Consider the following 21,231-nt stretch of genomic DNA (forward strand, 5'->3'; position numbering starts at 1 on the left):
TCTGACAAAATAACCCTTCTTCAACATTCACAACACTAAAGACGGCCAGTTCAGAAGAGGTGGCTAGAATATACCTAGGCTCATATACGTCGAGAACTTCCAGACTTCCTCAACAGTCTTGAAGGTGATGACGAAGAGGTCCTCAAGAGCCTGGATGGAGAGCAGGCGCGCTGACAGTTCCTGGGGAAAGACATGATGAAGGCCACTGTGTGAGCGTTACGAGTAACAACATTGGAAATACAGATATAGATCACAATTGTTCATCTGACTTGGACTCCTAGCAATGTAACTGTCTACCCAGGAGCCCAATCAAACACAGAGATCCAAAGTGTGACAATGCCTGTGAAGGGCACTTAGAGTTTGAAGTGAGTGCTCAATAAAGCGCTTGTATCTACTGATACCTCTCTCTTCCTAGATGGTGTATACGACTCAATGGACTAAATGATGTAACAATATAAAGGAGGACTACTGTTTCTTTTTGACATAGATGTGCATCATTATCATATTTTGCACAGATAGTTTCAGCGGTCACTATTCAACCTGCTCAGTGTGTCCTTCAATTAACCTGCACAAGTCTTCCTGTGACTTGGGACAACACGGTTACTCATGTGGTCACAGTTTTAGTTTTAAACAGGGCTGAGTCCACTCTTTGATCACTGTTGCCCTAAGTAAATGCCTCATAGTCACAGGTCGATCTTGAGGGTGCGGGTGACCAACTTCCACTGTCTCCTTATACAATGTTCCTTCCACTTCCTGATAATTTCTTTTAACCATCTGGTGGCCTATTATGATCTCCTCCAAGACTCTTTGCACCTGATCCTGATGTTCCTCCACCGCCGCCTCCAAGTCCATCTTGAACGTTGCCTGATGCTCCTCTACAATCTCCTCCAAGTCTTTCTCAACCTCTTGTTGTCTCAGCTCCTTACCCACTCTCCAAACTCTTTTTCCATCCTCCTCCCTCTACCTCTAACCACCACCAAATCCTTTTCTCACTTTCCAACCTCCTGCTGCAAGATCAAACATCAAACCCTCGCCCTGTCTGACTGAAAGCTTGGCTCAAAAATCCCTGTGACCTTCTCCCTAGGACTGGAGTACCTGTGGCTGGCTGCAGCTGTGGTTGTGTATGAAGGTTAGCCTACATTTTTCATCCATGTTGTGTATGGTGGTTTGGGGCTGGACCAAGTGACTGACCTCTTGGATTTCATTTAAGCAATAAGCACCAGTTCAGGGGGCTTCACCAGCTGGTAATGACTCTGGGCCCAAGTTGTAGGCCCGAGCCCTGGCACCTTTACCAGCTGCTGAAGGCCCCTGGATGGATGCCTATTGCTATTAGCACCCCCGTTTTTAAATCCAGAAACCTCGGGTGCTAAGAGCAATATACATTGTTTCCATGAACAGATCCCCTCTTCCATTTCCATGGTGGCCAGCAGGGACACAGAGCAACAGCAATGGTGGCGTTGGGGGTGCCACTGCCGCTGAACAAATCAGTAAGTGGGAATTGAAGGATGGAAAGTCAGTGGGGAAGGGAGTGGAGGGTGGGAGAATCTGGCAGGTTGGGGGAAGCAGCCATCTGGCTGCTCGGAAAATGGGCTGAGATCATGGGATCCGAGCAACCTGATTGGTTGCATCTCCCACCCCGGGTGCTAATTTCTGTGTTGGTCTGTTTTGTAGAAGGTATTCATGCTTCCCTGAAGATTGTCCTTGAGCAGAGCAGACTGCATACATGTTTATATTTGGTGTTTCCCTAAGCCACTTCTCTGCACTTAATGAGCAGGGAAATAAATGTGCATCCTTCCTGGTGCCGGTGTCACTAAGCAATCGTTAAAAAAAAATGGTGCCAAGCTGTGGTTTTCTGGGTGTGTTCACAAAGCGATTGCTAGGGAAAATCATGCGTGTCTCTGAAGCACAGACAGACTTGTCAAGAAAATACTATGCACATCTGCAATGCGACTCTTTTCTTCAGGTGATACCCTGAAGCAAGTTCTATGGAAATTTCAACTTTATTAATAAATTGGATGCTCGCTATCCATTTTGGAGAATTGTATTTCCTTTGCAACATAGTTTATTTTCCAAAGGCTTTATTTCAGTACGTTTAAAGGGATCTTGATCACAATTCTACATGCTTCATTATGGTCTAGTATTTGCTTATCTTGAGGGCTCCCAAACGAATTTGTTTTGTGCATTAAAGGGCGGAAGTATGTTGTTACAGACCCCTGGCTTTCCAGTACTAAGGTCTGTCTCCCTTAAAGGGACATCACCACCAAAGGCCACAAGAGTATTGAAAGGACTGGCGTCTCTATGTGCTGTTTTTCCGCCTAAATTTTATAGATCAGTGGTCTTCAAACTTTTTTGGCCTGTGCCCCTGACCAAAATGTGGGCAGGCCGGCCCCCCAAAAAATGCCAAATGGACAGTAAATCCACATGGCTATGAACTATCGCACACCGTCACCGACCCCCTTCTCCCAGTATAGTGCCTGGGCACCCCATCTGCTCCCATCAAAGTCTCTGGGCTCCCTCATCCCACTCCTACCCAGTTCCTGGGCTCTCCCCACTGGACAACAGACCCTGTGCTCTCCCCACCCTGCTCCCTGAATAGCCAAACAGTTAGCAATTCGGGCCCACGTGGCAGGCATCGTATTTTTTACTGGACATCTATGGTAGATGACCAGTAAAGAAATACCACCCCTATCCCCTGGGCTCCACACCGCCTCAGAAGGAGAACTTATTTTGGGAGGTGGGTAGGGGGATTGTGCAACAAAAGCATTTTTAAAATGCCTTTGTTGAACAACCCTCCCCCCACTTGCCAAAATCAGCTCCACGGACCAACACAAGCACACACACACATTCACACAGCATTCACACATCAAGCACTCACTGGCGTAACAGGGGCCCCCGCAGGCCCTGCGTGCGGGGGGCCCCGCCAGCACGTGTGGGGCCCCTCCCAGGACTTTTTGCAAAAAAAAATCTTTGTTTTTTCTTTTTGAATTCACTCTGCATTCATAAACAGAAATAATTTCTTTATGTAGTCAGAGTGACTTCAAAAAGAAATGATAGGCCTCATTGCGGGTTTGGCGGCAACCATGCCATTGCTACCTGCAGGTTGCCGCCGGACCTGTAATGATTTACCTGTGCACGACTTCCCGGTAACACCGGGGGATTACAACCCCGGCAGTCTGGGAAGTCAGGCTCCGGCAAATGGTAAATCCCCATTTCCATAAAGTCCTATCGGACTCTATGGGAATGAGGACCACAGAAGCACCGGCACCGTTAATAACGGTGCCGGTGCTTCTGTGAAAACTATGCGGGTGGGTGCCGTTCTGCCCAGCAGGTCTGACCTGCCGGGCAGGACAGCAACCGCCCGCAGAGCTGTAATATGCCAGCCTGGAAACAACGGTGCCGGTAAGCTTAACTGCACCGTTGTTTACAGTCTGGCATAGTTGTAATGAGGCCCAATTTCTTTTTTAAGTGTTAGGGCTCCCCTCAACCGCATGATGTGTGCGTGAGTGAGTGTCTGTTGAAAGGGTGCACACTTTAATATAAGTGTGGCTGCCTGGGTGTGCCTGTATGGTGAAAGGGTGCACACGTAAATGTATGGGTGGCTGCCTGTGCGAGTGTATGTTGAAAGGGTGCACACTTTAATATATGGGTGGCTGCCTGGGTGTGCCTGTATGGTGAAAGGGTGCACACTTAAATGTATGGATGGCTACCTGGGTGTGCCAGTATGATGAAAGAATTCACACTTAAATGTATGGATGGCTGGGTGTGCATGTCTGTATATGGTGAATGGTGTGTGTGCTTGCGTTCAAGGGCGCAACAAAACCTACATTTCGGGGGCTAGCCCTTCAAATGTTGGGAGGGGTGCCAACTTCATTGGCGGTGGAGGAGGGGCAAACTTATTTGTTTGGATAATCTAATTTCTTTATGCATTTTTTATGAGACTATTCTAGTGCAGCTTCAATGTTGCAAGCAGTTAACTCTCTCCTTTAAGGTTTAAAGCACCCACGTATGGACTGCCGTGAGAATGAGTGGTCTCCTGTTCCCTCTCTACCCTTCCAATCACTCCCCTGGCATGCAAGTATTAAAACCACATCACGATTTCAATTGCCTAAAAAAAAAAATGGCATTTGAATGCAGGTACTAACAGTGAATTGCTTTGTTAGTAATTTGTGGGTTCTTGTTAACAGAGAAACCCATGTGCTGTTTAATATATGTGTCCTTTTCTGTCTGGCAACTGCTCTGAAGGTCAGCCAGTTCTAGTCAACATAGCCCAACATTTCAGGGGGAGTGCTGAATCCCAGTCAACTCAATGGTGTTGCACCAATACTTGTGTTTAATGCCTGGATTATTTATTGGTAATCTTCATTACTCCTGGCCCTATTCATCCCCGTCCCAGTGTGTATGAGACAGTACTTGTGTATAAGGCACTCTGCCTCATACACAAGTACTGGGATGAGGTAGAGGTACATGGAGGTAATGCTTGATTTAGCTACCTGTAATCTTCACTACTCCTAGTCCCACTCTTCCTCATCCCAGTACTTACCTGTGAGGCAAGGAGCCTCAACCGTAAGCTCTGGGGCAAGGAAGAGGGACATGGAGGTAATTCTGGGCCAAGGAGCTGATTTTGGAGGTTGGGGTGGGAGGGAGAGGAGTTGTGTTGGGGGGGCAGGATTGTACGACAAATTATAATGGATGTCCATGTCCAGGCTAAGCAGGCATGATATGTGGTATTAGTGGCTAGAGAGGCATTTTGGTGCAGCCAGGCTAGTCATTCCTCAGTTTGGTATGACTTTTCTTTTAATGGGGCATTTATGATAAAGCAGTCCTGCTAAGTGAATTACCTGGCTAGACTGTCATTTGGGTGCTGCCAGTCTAGCCGTTTCTTACTGCAGCATTGTATATTTTTCTGGGCATCTGTGATCAAATGATATGATATAAGTCATTTATAACGCACCTGCACACAAGTGTTTCTAGGCGTGACAAGACAAGGGATGGAAGATAGAGGGAGGACAAGACAAACAATCTTACTAGGCCGTGTGTCATTCAGATCGTGGAAGTGCAATAACGAGAAGCGCAAGGGGAAAGGGACGGGGGAAGTGCAAGGGAAAGGGGAGGGGAAAAACAGGGCAGAAAGGCTGAGTAAGTGCTGTCATGCAGCACAGCTCTGGGTAGTGCAAGGAGAACAAGGGACTGTAGGGTTACAGTTACAGCCCCTAAGTAGGACCAGAGGCAGTGCATGGGTGACTGATCAAGAAAGAGTCTCGACTCAGTGAGACTCTGAGGGTAGCCAAGCAACCAGTCGGTAAAGCAAACAGGTAGGTCAGGTAGGCCAGCAGGGGAGGGAGAGAGAGAAAGCAGAGGAGAAGAGGAAAGTTTTGAGCTGCTTCCAGAACTTCAGGTGGTCCGCTAAAGCTTGAGAGGGGAAGGGAGGCTATTACAGAGGGAGGCACCTGCAGAGGAGAGAGATCTACCCCCCACTCTCTTCCTGGAGAAGCGTCTAACCCTTAGAAAGTTGTAGGTAGCTGAGCGAAGGGCTCGAGAAGGAAGATATTTTGGAAGAGAGCGTTGGATGTAGTGCGGGCCCCGGGCCCAGAAAGCCTTGTGGACAATGCAAAGGGTCTTGAACTTCATACTTGCAGCAACTGGGAGCCAGTGGAAAGATTTCAGGGCTGGAGAGATACGATCCCTGTGCTTGAGGCCAAGGATAAGTCTCGCAGTCCTGTTCTGGATTAGTTGCAGGGGCTGGATAGTAGAGGAAGGCAGATTGAGAAAGAGGCTGTTGCAGTAGTCCAGCCTAGAGAGAACCAGCGCTCTGCATGCAGACAGTGAGCTTCTGGGGTAAAGTGAGAAAGGGAAGAGTCCCTTTGAGGAAGAGCTGCTGGTAGTGGTACTTCTTGGCGATGTCTGAGATGTGAGGAGAGAAAGAGAGAGTGGAGTCAAAGATGACACCAGTGTTGTTTGCCTCACAGGAAGGCGAAGGAAGAGGGCCCAATGCGGGCGGCCAGAGTGAGAGAGGGAAAGCAGGGGCAGGAGTCCAGATGAGAAGGATCTCCATCTTACTGACATTAAGGCAGAGATCGTTGGAGGCACACCAATCCTGAATCGCTGATAGACAGTCGCGAATGAGCGAGAGATGAGAGGAGTATGAGGGGAGCCTGAAGGAAAGCAGAGTGTCATCCGCATAAAACTGAAAGTTAGAGGCGAATGTAGAGATCAGGTAGGTGAAAGGGGCCACATAGAGGTTGAAAAACCAGAGTGAGAGGATGGAGCGGGGAGAAAGGGACCAAGTTGGACCTGGGAGGGGCAGTCCAAGAGGAAGGAGGTCAGCCACTCAAGGGCCTGATCTGTGATGCCCAGGTTTTCATGGAGTAGATTGATCAGGATTGATCAGGATGGCATGGTTGACCATGTCGAAAGCACAGGAAAGATCAAGGAGGATGAGGACAGAAGGAATGCTGGAATCAAGGTTAGAGATGCTGGAATCAATGCTGGAATCACAGGTGTTCAGGACAGCAGTTTCCGTGTCTCTGGCAGCTCTGAAGCCAGACTGATGGTCATGGAGACAACCAACAGATTCCGTGTGGAGAGTAATCTGGGTGATTGCCAGCTTTTCCAAAAGTTTGCCCAGTAAAGGTGTGATGGAGATTGGGCGATAGTTTGCCGGGCAGACAGGATCGGCAGAAAGCTTCTTGAGGAGTGGGTGCATAAGGGAGTGCTTAACGGTAGAGGGGAAAGAGTGATTACAGAAATCGGTCAAGGCTGGAGCGAGGGTGTCAATATGGTTCTTGTTGGTTCTGGGGCAGCAGGAGAGCACCTGTTTGGATGACACTTTCATAGATCGGACTTGTCTAGAAACCTTGTCAGGTGTTGACAGAGAGAAAGAGGAGAAAGGAGGAAGAGAGGTAGAGATGGCCAAAGGGGGGCTGAGAGAGGAAGAGGGAGAGGAAGAGGAGATCGAGGACAGGATGTCCTGAGTTTTAGCATAGAAGTGAGATGACTGAGCCATACAGAGGGCCTGGGAGGGAACTGGAGATGTAAAGACTGCAACAGGATTGACCAGTTCTTTTCAGATTTTAAAGAGTTTGGCCGTGTTGTTAGAGGCCACAGAGACACAGGCTTGCATGTGTGTTCTATTCTTTAGGAGTGTTATTGCTTTGACTGCCATTTTGGTGCAACCAGTCTAGATATGTCTAAATGTGGCCTGGAAAGCTTTACTATATTGTTATTACATGTCTACACTGGTCTACATTGTGCAGCCAGTTGGACAGGTTTTCATTGTGGCATGGAATTTTTAATAGAAAATAATTATTGTTCCTGTGCACTGTTGGTGACTTGCATCTATTGGATTGGTGTTACCCTAGAAAACAATTGCAAACACTCTGGCTTTTTAGCCAATTTTTCTCAGACAGTGTGCTGTATGTTATATCAAAATACATATGTATATCTTTCTCCTAGTGCAGTGTGTGGCATATCCGTTCAGCAGCACATCTGTACGTAATGTGCAAGTGTGATAATCTAGGCTGGCCCAGAGTGTGGCGCGACCCTTGATTTGTTGCTTAGTTGGGGGGCCCCCTCAGCATGGCTCGCAGGGTGGCCCCACATCTTGTGTTATACCACTGACTCCATCATTCACATGAGCACCCATCATCATACACACATTCATAACACAAGCATGCACACATCCATACATATAAATAAATAACAAATAAAAGAACATAAACGTATCTTCTGCCCTGTCCTGAAGTTTCCACCACAGCGCTCCAGCTCCTTCATCATGAATAGGAATCGAGAAGCAAGAGCATCCTGTTTCCTGCATGCAGGGGCCAGAGTGTGGGTTCTGAAATGCCCTGCTCCAGCCTGCTCTGTCTGAATATGTGAGGAGGCATAGGAGCTCCCCCTATCAAATGCAGCATGCAGTTCCCCAGCCAACATTTCCAATGAGCTATGCAAGGCTGGCAAAGCAAAATGCCCCATGCATTGAATGTCGCATAGAGCATTTGCGCCTGGGGAACTGGACGTTTCCCTTTGACAGTTCAGCCAGCCCAGCAGTACTCCCTCACCTGGAAAGAGCAGCTGAGGGAGCGTTCAGTGTTTCGCTGTGCTGGCTCCTCAGCTCCTCCATAATGGGTGAGGGGGCTAATGGGTCGACACCCCCTCACCCATTATGGATGAGCCACACCTGCCCAGGGCTCCCCCCGTGCCCCACTTTTTCATAGATCTATGTGATCACTGCACCGCCCATGATGTCGACTTTCAAAATGCCAACCTCCATTACGGCACGGAGCAGTGATCAAACAGATAACTGTGCCCTGCATCCCCCTAAACGCCATCCTACTCACTCCTCGATCCCTGCAGCGTCAGTTCTCTCCCACTCTACGTGGGTCAGAACTTGCACTGCAGGGTTCTTTTTTCTTTTTCTTTTTACTTTTTTTCCTTTATTGTCCCCCGCTACCATCTAATAGAAGTGGGGGACAGCACCCCCCGACCCTATTACACTGACTTAGGTAGGAGCCAACACCCCCACAACCTCCACTGTCCTTAGTCAATGTAATGATAGTCAGGATTTTTTTCCTTGCAAGGGTACAGTATTCGTAATGTCATCACAATTGTGGCAACATTTTGGTAAGTTCAGGCTCAAACTGGCCTATAGGGCAATAGGGCAATGCCCAAACCCAAAACACAAAATGCTAGTGTGGGAGTGGACTGCTGAGTGAACTGCAGTCTTTGGCAGTCCGTGGGCGTCGTGCCGGTGTGAGACATGGAGGACAAAAATCATATCCTGTGGAGCGGATGTCTGCGCTGCACAGAATTGGGCGCCCGAACCTCCAGCAAGAAGTCATTGCCGGTGGTCATCGCGCCCATAGCAGGTAAGAAGTAGCAAGTAGGGTGGTATTTTCTAACCACTGGAGCCCCCTCCCTGCAGCGAATGATATAAACATTGACATTGACATACCGTCGAGCAAAATAATAACTAAATCAACAGATGAAACTCGATTGCCCCTCCACGAGCTCTGCTTGTCCGTTGCGCTGGAGGTAACAATTGCTCCCACGACAGTCTCCACCACTAGACTTAGAAGACGCACATGGTGCTCGGAAGGGGGCGGAAGGGTCCCCCGAAGTCAGGAAACACCTTGCACTTGAAGATTCTTGTATCTTTTGACCCCTAAATAATAGCATTACTGATGTACATCCAATTGCGCCAATACTGCAATTGAAGGGAACAGACCCTAATGCTTTTCAGAAGCCGCCCCGACCGTCCTTAACCAAATTGTGCCTCCAAGCATTGAGGTGCACCCAAGGATCGAAAGAGAAGACCTAACAACTCCACCAGGGAATGTTACATATGCAATAAGTTCGGATGGAGAGGAAGGAGGGGGCGCCCAAGAATATCAAACCAAAAGCCAAGTAGGGAAGTGTAAATCTGTTAACCAGACGACTCCAGGGTCACCTGACAAAATGCTCTCCGTGAACGGAATTACCTTGCAGAGCCCGACAAACAAGTCAGATGCTCCGATTACCCCCCGAGCTGAAACAACAAAATCTGCATCCATCAAGGAGCAAAGCAACTAGAAAAAAGAAGAAGAAATCTTCCGGTTGCCATAAAGCTCAAAATGCACAACAACGTAGAGGGAATAAGCCTATTAAGAAATAGGAACTGTTCCGAAGAGAGCTAAATGTCAACAGAGTAAGATTCTGCCCTTATATGCTTAGCAACAACTAGTGTTCCAAAACTTATTTAAAAAAAGCTAACAGGCAGTAGAGACTGCACAGAGGAAATCACAGAAGCTGAATTTAGAGAAGGAGTTGAAGCCTTGAATGTTCCCCCACAATCCAACAAACCGACCACAACAGAGTCCTCCTCAGCAAAGAAAACATATTGGGGAGATAGGATAGAGGAAACCTTACCCACGCCAAGTGAGAACGGGAGTGAGATGGCCTTTTCTACTATGATACCACCAATCCAAAGATGGCATTTGGGAAAACCACAAACTAAAGTCCAAAGCATGAAGGAAGATTTGAATAATTCGCTGAAGACAAAAATGCCAAAAGAATTGGAGGCCTTAAAAGGCACTCAGCCCTCCTCAGACACAGAAACAACAAATGACAATGGCGCAAATTGCACACACTTAAAGCCCGAGTGAGCCTAAACAGTATGCATGAGCCTAGGGAGCAGGATCTTTCTCCTATTGGAAAGAAGACTGACAGTGCATCAAAAGAGTTATGCAGCCAATCCATCTTAGATGATTTGAATCAATCAATGCGGGAGTGTCCAAAAATATTAAATAAACCCATAAAGGAGAAAGTAAAGTCAAGTGCAAGAGAGCAAAAAAAACGAAAAGCCTTAGAGCCTGCTTTGCCACGTGGCAAGGAAATCGACATGACCCCCTCAAATAGACGCTTAAGCGAAATTTCAACTCCTACATCGAAAGAAACACCTTCTAAAAAAACAGACTTAATGTCTTTAATGGCGACTGTCACAATAGCACTGACTCCCTTCTGCAAGCTGTATGAGTCATTGAATGATACTTTGAAGGATCACACCTCTCTCACAGACCTAATGCACACTATATTATCCTACTTTGAAGGCTACTTTATGACAAAAATAGCAGAAAAACCACAATGCAGAGACGAATCCACAATAGCAGCGCCGATTTACTCACAAACGGTGATTCTGCTGCACCTAGCAAAACGTTCTTCACATCGGTGGCAACTCAAACAGAGGACTTGAAAGTAATTAGTCCGGCAACGGAGGATGAAAACCAGCCATAAGGACCGAGCAGATAGTGACGCCTCAAAAGGAAATACGATTACACAACTGTGAAGAAGGGAAACAAAGTAACCAAAACAGGAAAGTAACAAAAATCAGTGCCCAGCTGAATCGTACCTCCTTGGCTAAACATAAGGACAACGGCGCTATGCTCTGCACCTCATCCTCTCAAGTTGAAATAGTACCATTGCCCTCTAAAGATCCCTCTAAAAGATCACGACGGACGATAAAGGTCGGGAAAATGTTATCATATGGTATTTTTTCACAGAAACTCTATGGCAGCCAATCGGAAAAGACTGTGAAGGAAGGAAATCCAAATTCTCGAAGTAGTCCCCGAAAAGAGTTTCATTGCAAGGCTCTGATGACAACCCGCTCGTGGATTCAAAGACGTCAAACAAGGTAGTGCAAGGTATCCAAAAGGAAACACCAGACCCAAAAGGTAAGGAAAAGGACCAGGAGAGAGACGGACATTGAAGATAAGGAACAGTTGGTGGATTTAATGAACATGACCCTTTATGCGATAGAAAATTCAGAGTCAGAGTTGACAATCATCTCTCAAGTGAAAAGAAAAGCAGAGTTCTTGCTGGACGAGGAACCAACTCAGAAACCCAAAAAGAAAATCTTGATTCGGGACTCGCTGTCGACGATTTTCCTAGCAATCGACGACAAAAGCAAACTAATACATGGTCCGCTTTCTCCCCCTGTCCGCAAAGAACACAGAGTCAGGATTGACAAACCCTTTGTTTTGACAAAACAAAAAAGGATTTAAAGGAACATCCTGAGAACATGGGAAAACGACAAGACCAGCGGGATTGTGATAGAAATTAAAACCGCAAATTGAGAACACATACATCATCACAACAAAGAAATAATGAAGACGAAATAACACATTTCTCAAGGAAAAAAAGTTATAGAGAAAGGAGAATACAAGACACGAGAACATTCAACCTGAAAATAATCTCAAACAGGGAAGACAACCTGATATTAAACCGTCGCACCATAATGAAGGTATTTGATCATGTACCTAGCTTGAGACATATTCACCCTGATGATATAAAGATTGTAGAGCCCACCCTAAAAGGACAAACTGACTGCTCATACCTCCACATTGATCTACCAAAAGTGAAGCATCTTTTGTTAAAAGCCACAGAGAACCAGAGAGTTCTGGGATACGACCTTATGAAAATTAACCCAGATGGGATGAAAAAAAAACATCAAACTAAAGAGAAACGAGATAGTGATAAGTGGGCTCACTCAAGAAATCACTCCACAAGGACATCAAGAAAGTACTCAAGATTCCCAAGACGTGGACACTTGCCAGAAACAAGAGCCCTTGAGCTTGACCAAAGGCAATCACATTTACTTAAAAAAAGAGAGGAGAAGAGATGCACGTCACGGGAGCAACCAAAAGCTGAGAAGGCAACACACAGAAAATACTCAATTGACAATGAGGAATTGGAAACTGATGGCAGCGATATGGAATGATACCCAAAAGGCCCCCTTCCTCTATTAAAAATACCTTTTGACCAAGAGGATCCAGAGGTGAAAAGGACGTTCCAACATACTCTAGAGAGTCAGATGCAAGTTAAAGATCCTCAAAAACAGCCAATAAAAACTGGACCTGGATTTCCAGGATCCAATACGAGCAAAAATCTAATTAGCCATTAAACAAGGGCAAGTCGGGAGAGGTGATGCCGGGAAGTAAACCAACAAACTTATTAGAGGATGTGAAAATTGGCTCCTGGAACACTCAGGGTTTTGGTCACCTCACCTCACAATCCATGGTGACGTCAAACTGGGAGCATTTGACTTACTATGTTTACAAGAGACCTGGCTGACATCCAAACCAAGTCTGGATGGATATGAATTGGCTCTCTCTCCTGCCGTAAAAGGCTGACAGTCATTGGGCCTCCTCACAGCCATTAGATCAGGCAGTGGTTTACATCTGGAGAGCATCATTTTGGCAACGGATTCAATACAAGCATCCTTGATTTCCTGGCAAGTCTTTGATAAGCTAAAAGACAAGATTAAAGTGGAAAATATCCTTTTGATAAACACATATTGGAATCCAGCATCAATCACCACAGAGAGATTTATAAAAGCCATGGAAAACTTACTAGAGGAGGCAAATGATTCCTACAAAATGGATTACACAATAATCAACCGAGATCTAAACGCAGTCTGCACCAAAGAGGGGGTGGGGAATAGCTCCAACGAAAACTGCATTCCATCTCATATAAGAGGCAGTCAATGGAACCGTTTGATGGATTTGAATGATCTCCATAATCTACAAAGGATGATTGATAAAGCCGAATCAATAATTCCGACATGGGAGAGTAATGGCACGGGATTGACACTGGATCACACCTGCGTTTCATGTGAACTTCTGGCCCTAATTGAGAGCTTTGAAGTAGTCAGGACAAAGAACAGTGATCATATTATACTGATCACAACTTGGAAAGCCACTCGCTCAAATTCCACACTCTTTCTCAACTCTCATGCTGGACTTCCTTTGCATCCTGTACTCATGGTGGCCCTGAATCATGATGTTCCCATCTTCATCTTGTATCCTGGCTTGCAACATTATGTGTTACTACTGACATCTGCAATTGTATTCGCTCTCCACTCTTGCTTCTCCACTCTTTTTGATTGCTTACTCTCTTTTCTCTCCTCCTTTCCCTTCTCCCTTTTCTTATCTCCTCCCCTTACTTTCTTCTATGCACTTACTCTATCAAAATTGTCCCTAGACCTAATATAATAGCAACCTCGTCTGTTTCCTCCACCCTCCCATTACTGTTTTTTTCCTCCCCACTACCTCTTCAGCACTATCTGAAATGTCGTCAGGCCTAGTATGATAGTCGCTTGATTTGTTCCTCACCTCCCTTTCTGCACCCCTCTCCCTCACCTTTTGTTTTTCTCCGGCTCTATCAGAAATGTCGTCAGGCCTAGTACGGTAGTTGCCTGTCTGTTTCCATTTCCTTCCCACTCTCCCCCTCCCTTCCTTATCTATGTCTTAGCTCTTGCACTATCTGAAATGTCGTCAGGCCGAGTACGATAGTTAATTTCACTTCCTTACTGTTCATGGCCTGTAAGAATGTGTTTGTATTTTCCCTTGTTCCCACCCTTGCCTTGAAGCGCTTTGAAACACATTGTGTATAGGCGCTATATAAATAAACGATCATATCATATCACACAAATGTTGACAGAAGTTGAAAGCTGTAATGGCAATACTCGTCTCACATAAAATGGAAATGCCATCAAGTCCCTCACAGAGAAATATCTAAGATGAGCGGTAAACAAAAAATCCGGGAGGTTGGAAGATATAGACTATTGCCCACTACTAGAAGTCTATGAATCAAATAAGACACAAGCCTCTGTTACTTCAAAACCAAATCTCCACATGTACAATCAGACACTAGTGGACAAGAGGAGAGCCTTGAGGCATAAAACTGGTGGCTAATAAATCATGAAACCCAAAATGAATGGCTCATGCCAAGGCAGAGGAGAAAACAGAAACTGGCTATGTCATCAATGACATGAGCTCTACCAGGCAGACTCTGAAGATATGCTTAGCACTTTGAGCAGGAAGAAATCAAGGGACTTCTGGGCACTTATAAGATCATGTGCAAAAGAGACAAACTCAGAATTACAGAACAACATGGCTAAACATACATTTTACAGACCTTTACAAAAAACCTGAAAGTGAAACATTAAACAGCCTCTCTCACCCTGTGTTGGAATGGAAAATCCCATTCGAAATGGAACAAACTGTAACAAAGATCTGTTAAATGACTCCAATCAAGCCATTCCACTAAGTCAGTGCCTTGTCTGGGATTGCTCAAGGGAAGCCCTTATTTATATATTTTTATGTCCAGTTCGTGTACTCTGGATGACAACCCTTATATAACATCCCTCTCTTAGAATCCCCGTGACCCCACTGAGCCAAGAAGTATGTTTGTTTTGCAAATTTAAAAGGTTTATTTGAGAATTAAACAATATATATATATATATATATATCACACTTTTATAATAAATTAATAATTGATATCATACTTGTGAATATGAGCAGTAATCAGCAAAAGGTAATCCTACAATAGCACAGTTCTGGTGACTTATGACTAGGAACAGGGGAATAAGGTATCAGAGAATGCTTTGTGGTTTCAAGGAGATGCAAAGATGAATAAAAGTCAGTACAGAAATAAAGTTGATATGATTTCAGCAAAAGATAATGTGATCACTTTTTCTTTGACAATTCACTCCCCCCCTATGCAATGTAAGGAGATGGAAGTAACACACACACTACTCAGGAATACACACAAATGCAATACAAAGCTCCAGTTCCCCCCTGCGAGCTTAGAGGAAAACAGGTATGATTTTAAACACAGGCAAAATCATTTTAAATGTGGTGGCAATGAAGTGAAAAATATACTCAAATTGCTTTTAATTCCCTATAGGAGGTTCAGGGTGGGTGATAGCTACTTTAAATTAGTTCAGGATCACTTTAGCAATTCTCTATGAATGATTGTCAGGTTGCAAGCGATTTTCAGCAAAGGAAAGCAAAAGACAAATGTTTTTACACGTGGCTGGAATGAAGCAAAATGTCAAATCGCGGCAATTGAGTCACGTGCGTCGAGCGCAATTACGAAGGAAGTATAAGGAGTAGCAAGTCGGTTTAGAGCTTGTCGGAAAGCTTAGAATCTCAGCTTCAAAATAAAAGTCAAATCTCGCTTTTATCACAAACAGTTCAAGAGATACGGACGACTTTGTGGAGGTAGATTTTCAGAAATGAAATTTTAAAGTTTCAGAATGACAGATGACAGTTTTGCAGCTTTGGATCAAAAGAAGGGACACAATGTCTATGATGCAGTTCTCAATAGGTTAAAATAGTTTGAATTAGATTATTTTAAACTAAGAGATTGGTTTTGCACAGTTCTGGCTGAGTACTCACACTATATTTTGGACAGGAATGCTACTTTGTCACGGATCGGGTCAGGATTAGCTGCGGTTCTCTCGCCACTGGGTACTGGTTCTCTGGTTCTGCTCACAGCGATCTGGGTCAGCTCTCAGCACTGCACAGCGATCTGGTCTGGGTCTGGTCTCTCTGGATAATTCTGCCTCTGGGTCTGCTACCGGTTCTGGCAAAAGTTCTTGGCAAAGAATTCAGACAGCTCGCCCGGCTGTAAATAGTTTGGTTAGGTTTTGAGGCCTGCTGAATAGAACTCAGCTTGTGGGTTAAGCCTTTGCTTTGAGTTCTGGAGTCAGAGTTCTAAGTTCTGGTCTCTGTCTTGCTGGAGTCAGTCTGGATGTCTGGATGTGAAGTCGTCTGTCAGCGTGCTCCGCAAGGAAATGGAAATTGAATGTCCCTACCTGTCCTGCACAGTCTCCTTTTATGTGTTTAGAAAGTGGGTGGGTCGGCTCATTCTGCATGCCCAACCCTCTCAACTTATCATTGGCCAGTTCCTCCTCTCTCCCTTGATTGGGGGAACTGGGTTGTGAGTCAGAGTGATGAGGTACGTTTATGGTCAGAGGATCCTCCCCTTGTCAAATTGCACACAAATCTATTTCTGATCCAAATACATATTTCCCAGATACACAAGTGGTTGACATTACATGTACATATTACAGATTACTTATGGTACATTCTGTTCCAACTCTGATGTTTCTCAGTGCTTGCATTCAAAAATGACAACTTATTTTCGTTTTTAGTTACTTTACCAATATCGGACGTTTACCAAAAATGGCACACATGTACACCGCCTTTCTACACATATTCCAGTAAATTTTAATTTTTCTAGCGTGAACCCCGTGTCTGCAATCTCTAAAATTCATGGGGTTTTGCCTCAGAACATGGTACAGAGTTCTAACACCTCTTATAATGTGCACAGAAAAATCACATGAATGATGATATTATTTATATAATTTTTACAAGTCAGCACTATGAATTATCCATCTTTTTTAAATTATGCTCTGGCCCCGAGGTGTGTGGTTTTCCAAAGCACATGGTGGAATTTCTGGTTTATCCACTTCCCCCAAGCTCAGCTTGCTCACAGATGCAGTGCCCCTCCCTGTTTGCTTCCAAGAGGAAGCTATTTACAACCCCCCTAATTTAACATTTGCCTGGGCCAAGGACAGTGCTTTGTTTTGTTTCCCTCCAGTCCTAGGTGCTCCTCCCCTGATTCAATCAGGGAGGTGTTATCTCCTTTTGGTGGGGGCAGCAGAATGCAGCCAGGCCTGGGAAGAGTGGCTGAGCAAGTTTCAACTCCTGTCGGGGGTAGTTGCCGGGCAGAATTCACTCTCTTCAAGCCAGGCTTCAGCTAAATGTCACTTTAATTCCCAGTTTTCTACATTCAAACCAAACATGCAAGTTTTACACATGCAGCTAGAACGCTGATTCTTCGTTCAAAACTATGACATTTAACAGTTGCAAACTATGTGACACTCAACAGTAGGTCACTCATTTATTTTAAACATTTAGATTTTAGTGGCTTTCAGTCCAATTTAACTTAGGCTGCTGACCTCCACAGCTCAGCCAGTTTTGTTATAAACATTGTTTTGGGCTCTTTCTCTTTCCAGATTTTGTATGCACACAAGAATACATTCTGCCAAATGTCTTCTGGTGTTCAGTGAGATTTTTGAATATCTTGCAATGTTTAACATAGGCATTTATAGCTTGCATTTCAGAGAAACAAAGGTGATTTCAAAGCGCTTTCTGAGCTAACAGGCACTGCTGTTTTTCCTTTGGCACCACATTTCACTCATGGCACTTCTGGCCTATCACGCTCGCACTGGTGGGTGGCTGGTTAGGCGACCATTTTGGTGTGTGCAAAACTGTGCTGTTTTCCAGGATTCTGGCGCAAATGTGGGCTTTTCCGCCCTCTTGGATTTCCTAAGCCCACAGCACCAAATGTTGCAGCATAATAGTCCAAACCTGGGTCAGGACACCCAACAGATCAAAAGGTTAAACAACTCAAGAGCGGCAGGCCCGGATGGGAAAACTCATTTTGATGTAAAAAAGCACCCAGAAGCCTGGGTCTTCTTTGTAAGCGCAGTCTTTCAGAAATGCAAAAAAACAAGAGAAATCCTTCTCCCATGGAGGAACGCATACGTAGTCCCCATCTTTAAAAAAGGTTCAAAAGACGACCCTCGACATTATCGGCCCATTGTACAGCTGGATACAATTGGGAACATTTTTTAGATCCTTTGCCCTTGACAATTTCCAGGAATGGACTAACCAAAGAGAAAACTATGACCCCCTGCAGGCAGGTTTTGTCAAGGGCATGGGCACCACAGCAAATATTCTGCTGTTAAGCTCCATGAAGGCAAAGATAATGGAGGGCAAACCATGTGTCTTTCTAGCTTTCTAGTATTGGTTGACCTGCTCCAGGCGTTTGACCAGGTCAACAGGGAAATCCTGTGGAAGAAGCTGGACCACCGAAAATACCCATGACCAATTCTGGAGCCAATAAAGGCCCTATACTCTCAGACAAACATGAGAGTGAGATTGAGCAGAGCAGGCATATTATCAAAACCTATAACCACAGCACGGGACGTCAAACAGGACTGTCCTCTAGCTCCAGCTCTGTATAATTCATACCGAGCAGACTTCATGGATTCCAAGAAGAAGATCAGTGCCTTTCCCCCCACGCTAGGAAACTGAAAACTCGCAAGATTACTCTACGCAGATGACATTATTTGAATAGACCAAACACCAGTGGGCCTACAGAGGCAGCTGAACAATTTGATAGTCTATCTGAAAGAAAACCGTCTAGAAATGAATAAATCAAAAACAAAGGTAATGTCGTTTGAAAAGCAGGGGCGCACATGTCGACAGGCTCCAGTTGGAAAAGGCCAGGAGCTTCCAATACTTAGGAATTATACTAAATAACAGCAGAATTGAACTACCAATGCAAGAACATGTTTATGCGAAGACCAAAGCTCTTACAGCCCAAACGAAAGCAGTGAACAGAAAATTTGGCCGCTTTTCTTTGTCACCAACATTGAACTTTTACAAAGCAAAAGTCGAACCGGCTTTAATTTATGGAGTGGAGGCCATGCCAACCATCACGGCCCACATTGGGCAAAAACTGGAAGGGCGCTTTTGGCGCTGAGTATTAGCTCTGCCCCAATTGACCCCTATCACTCTAATCCGTCGTGAAATAAGTCTAACTTCCATCAAAGCAACAGTAGACCGGAATGGTCTAATGATCTATAGAAAGATCATTTTTCCTTCACTGAAACTGATTTTTGAAACCATCAAAAGAGAAATGGAGGGGGAGCAGAACTCAATGCTAATAGCATGGAGATCAAAAAATTGGCAGTTGCTAGAACTCGATTGGATTGAGACTCAGAACGCAGCAGATCGCTATATGCTCACCAGAGATCTACCAGCGAATCCCAAAAAATGAGATAATGCTTTATATAGTAAAATTTCCAGACCAAAGAGCCCGACAAAGTTTTCTCTGAATCCGTCTAAACTTGATCAGCACAAACGAGATCTCAGCAATAAGAGGACAAGTAAATTCGAACACATGTCGTTTCTGCGGACCATTGAATCAGATGGAGACCATAAGACATCTCCTCCTGGCTTGTCTGAGAGTGAACGGAGAAAGAAATGCCTGCTTAGGCCCCTTCTTCAAAGACCTCCATGCCTACAGTGAAGCTGAATGGTAGGCTTGTTTAATGAGTGGAGAAAAGAGCCACTGGGTGATAGCAGTGGTGAGATTTTTTAGAGCAATTGGTCTGGATTGGAAAAAACCAGACCAATCGCTGGATTTGGAAGTAACAAGCCGGGTGACTTTGAGGAGGATTGACATGCAAGAAGAACTGTTATTCTGACCCATCGCTCATTACGAAAAGACAAGCAGAATATCCTCTTGAAAACGCCTTAGGCCGTTGGACTGCATTGTCCATGAGGGACATCATAGGATCTGGATTAATGAACTGAGAATATTGGTATTCTCCTTTTTCTTTTGTAAAAAATGTTTTATACAAATAAATCAAATAAAAGAACAAATTACAAAAACAATGCTAGTGTGGGCAAGCTTTTTGGGTCAAAGTGGACCACTTTTTTTGGCCCATGTGGGCCAGTTTGATAAGTTACTTCAGCATTCAGCTAGTAGTTTTGCACGAGAAACTTTTATGCCCAGTCTGACCCTGGGTACATTTTCCTTTTTAATTCCTCCCTAAAACAAAAAAGCAAGATGATTTTTTTTTTAAATAGTTTAAAAACAAATATACATTTCAGGCTGGGGATTCATGCCCCCTGGGAATGCAGCTGTGCCACCTCCCTTCATCCCTGGGGTGCACCCAACAGTTTGAACACCTCTGGTATAGATTATGAGAATTATCTTGAAGGATTAAAGACATGAGGATCTGTTTGAAGCTATTACAGAGGGTGGTACAAATGAATAACTTCTTTCACCAACAGTTACGAGCCATAAAGTTATAGCCTGGGGCGACTCCTGTAGAATTATGGGCGAGGATAAAGAAGTCCACCTCTCTCTGGTTAAAAGGGAAATCCTTACCAGAGATAATTGAATTCATTAACATAGAACAGTTCATTAATTTACTACCCCCTTTTTACAAAGAGTAGAGTTGCAGTTAAATAAACATACCCTGGCCTTAGCCATTGAAACTGCACAAAATAATTCTGATGCCAGATGGCACTTTCAGTTCCTACACAGAGGTGATGAAAAGAAAGAAGATTGAGTTATATCTCATCCTCCCCTATCCCAGCAAGATAAATCTGGAGTTGCGGTAAGAACAAGGGAACCAATAAATGAGGATAGAGAAAGAATAGAGAAAAGGACAAAGTACGGAAGAAGCCAAAAGAGAGGAGCTTAAATCCAGCAAACCACCTCCCCTCATGTGCTTCTCTTGTAAAGAGCCAGGACATCTACTCCAAAACTGCCCCAAAAATCGAAAGGAAGAACCCATGAAAATAGGTTGTTTAATGGGGGAGAATGGGGTAAGCAAGCAGAGGATATTGAAACCTTAAGTGGCTGCTTCTGTGATATTCCTTCAGATTCCACCTATGAACCTGCAATGGTGAATGGTACTCACATAAAAGCCCTTATAGACTCTGGCAGCAAGCAAACAGCCATACAATCGGACCTCCTGCCTGCTGAAAGTCTCAAGCATGCTCGATGGGTTAGGATCACCTGTGTTCATGGGGACCAGGAGATCTATCCAAAAATACCTGTTTCCATTTATATCAATGGTAAAAGGGAGGTAATCCCATCAGCTATAATACCTGGCCTACCAGAGGACCTCATCATTGGTAACGATTTTCCCAGGTTTTCCTCTTTGATACAAGACATTAATACACAAACACCCATCTTCTCTCCACATAATAACTGGGAAGAAACCCCTTTTTCCCCACAGGCCAATGTATGAGAATGGCCGACCCCAGCAGAAAGCACCCTCCAACCAACTTTCTCCCATTGGGTGTGAGGCCAGAGATTTAG

The 21,231-nt window shown here is 44.8% G+C and overlaps 1 protein-coding gene across 3 annotated transcripts in view; it reads right to left on the reverse strand.

The window, feature by feature from the left end:
• Positions 1-21,231, reverse strand: part of SH3TC2 (SH3 domain and tetratricopeptide repeats 2) — a 665,994-nt gene that overhangs the window by 193,427 nt on the left and 451,336 nt on the right. For all 3 annotated transcript variants that reach the window (XM_069651388.1, XM_069651386.1, XM_069651387.1), the window contains exon 5: positions 75-180. In XM_069651388.1, coding sequence (XP_069507489.1) covers positions 75-180 — 106 coding nt within the window. The remainder of the gene's footprint in view (positions 1-74; positions 181-21,231) is intronic.

This window comes from Ambystoma mexicanum, chromosome 3p (assembly GCF_040938575.1).
Source record: "Ambystoma mexicanum isolate Mex_15411 chromosome 3p, UKY_AmexF1_1, whole genome shotgun sequence".
Taxonomy (NCBI): Eukaryota; Metazoa; Chordata; class Amphibia; order Caudata; family Ambystomatidae; genus Ambystoma; species Ambystoma mexicanum.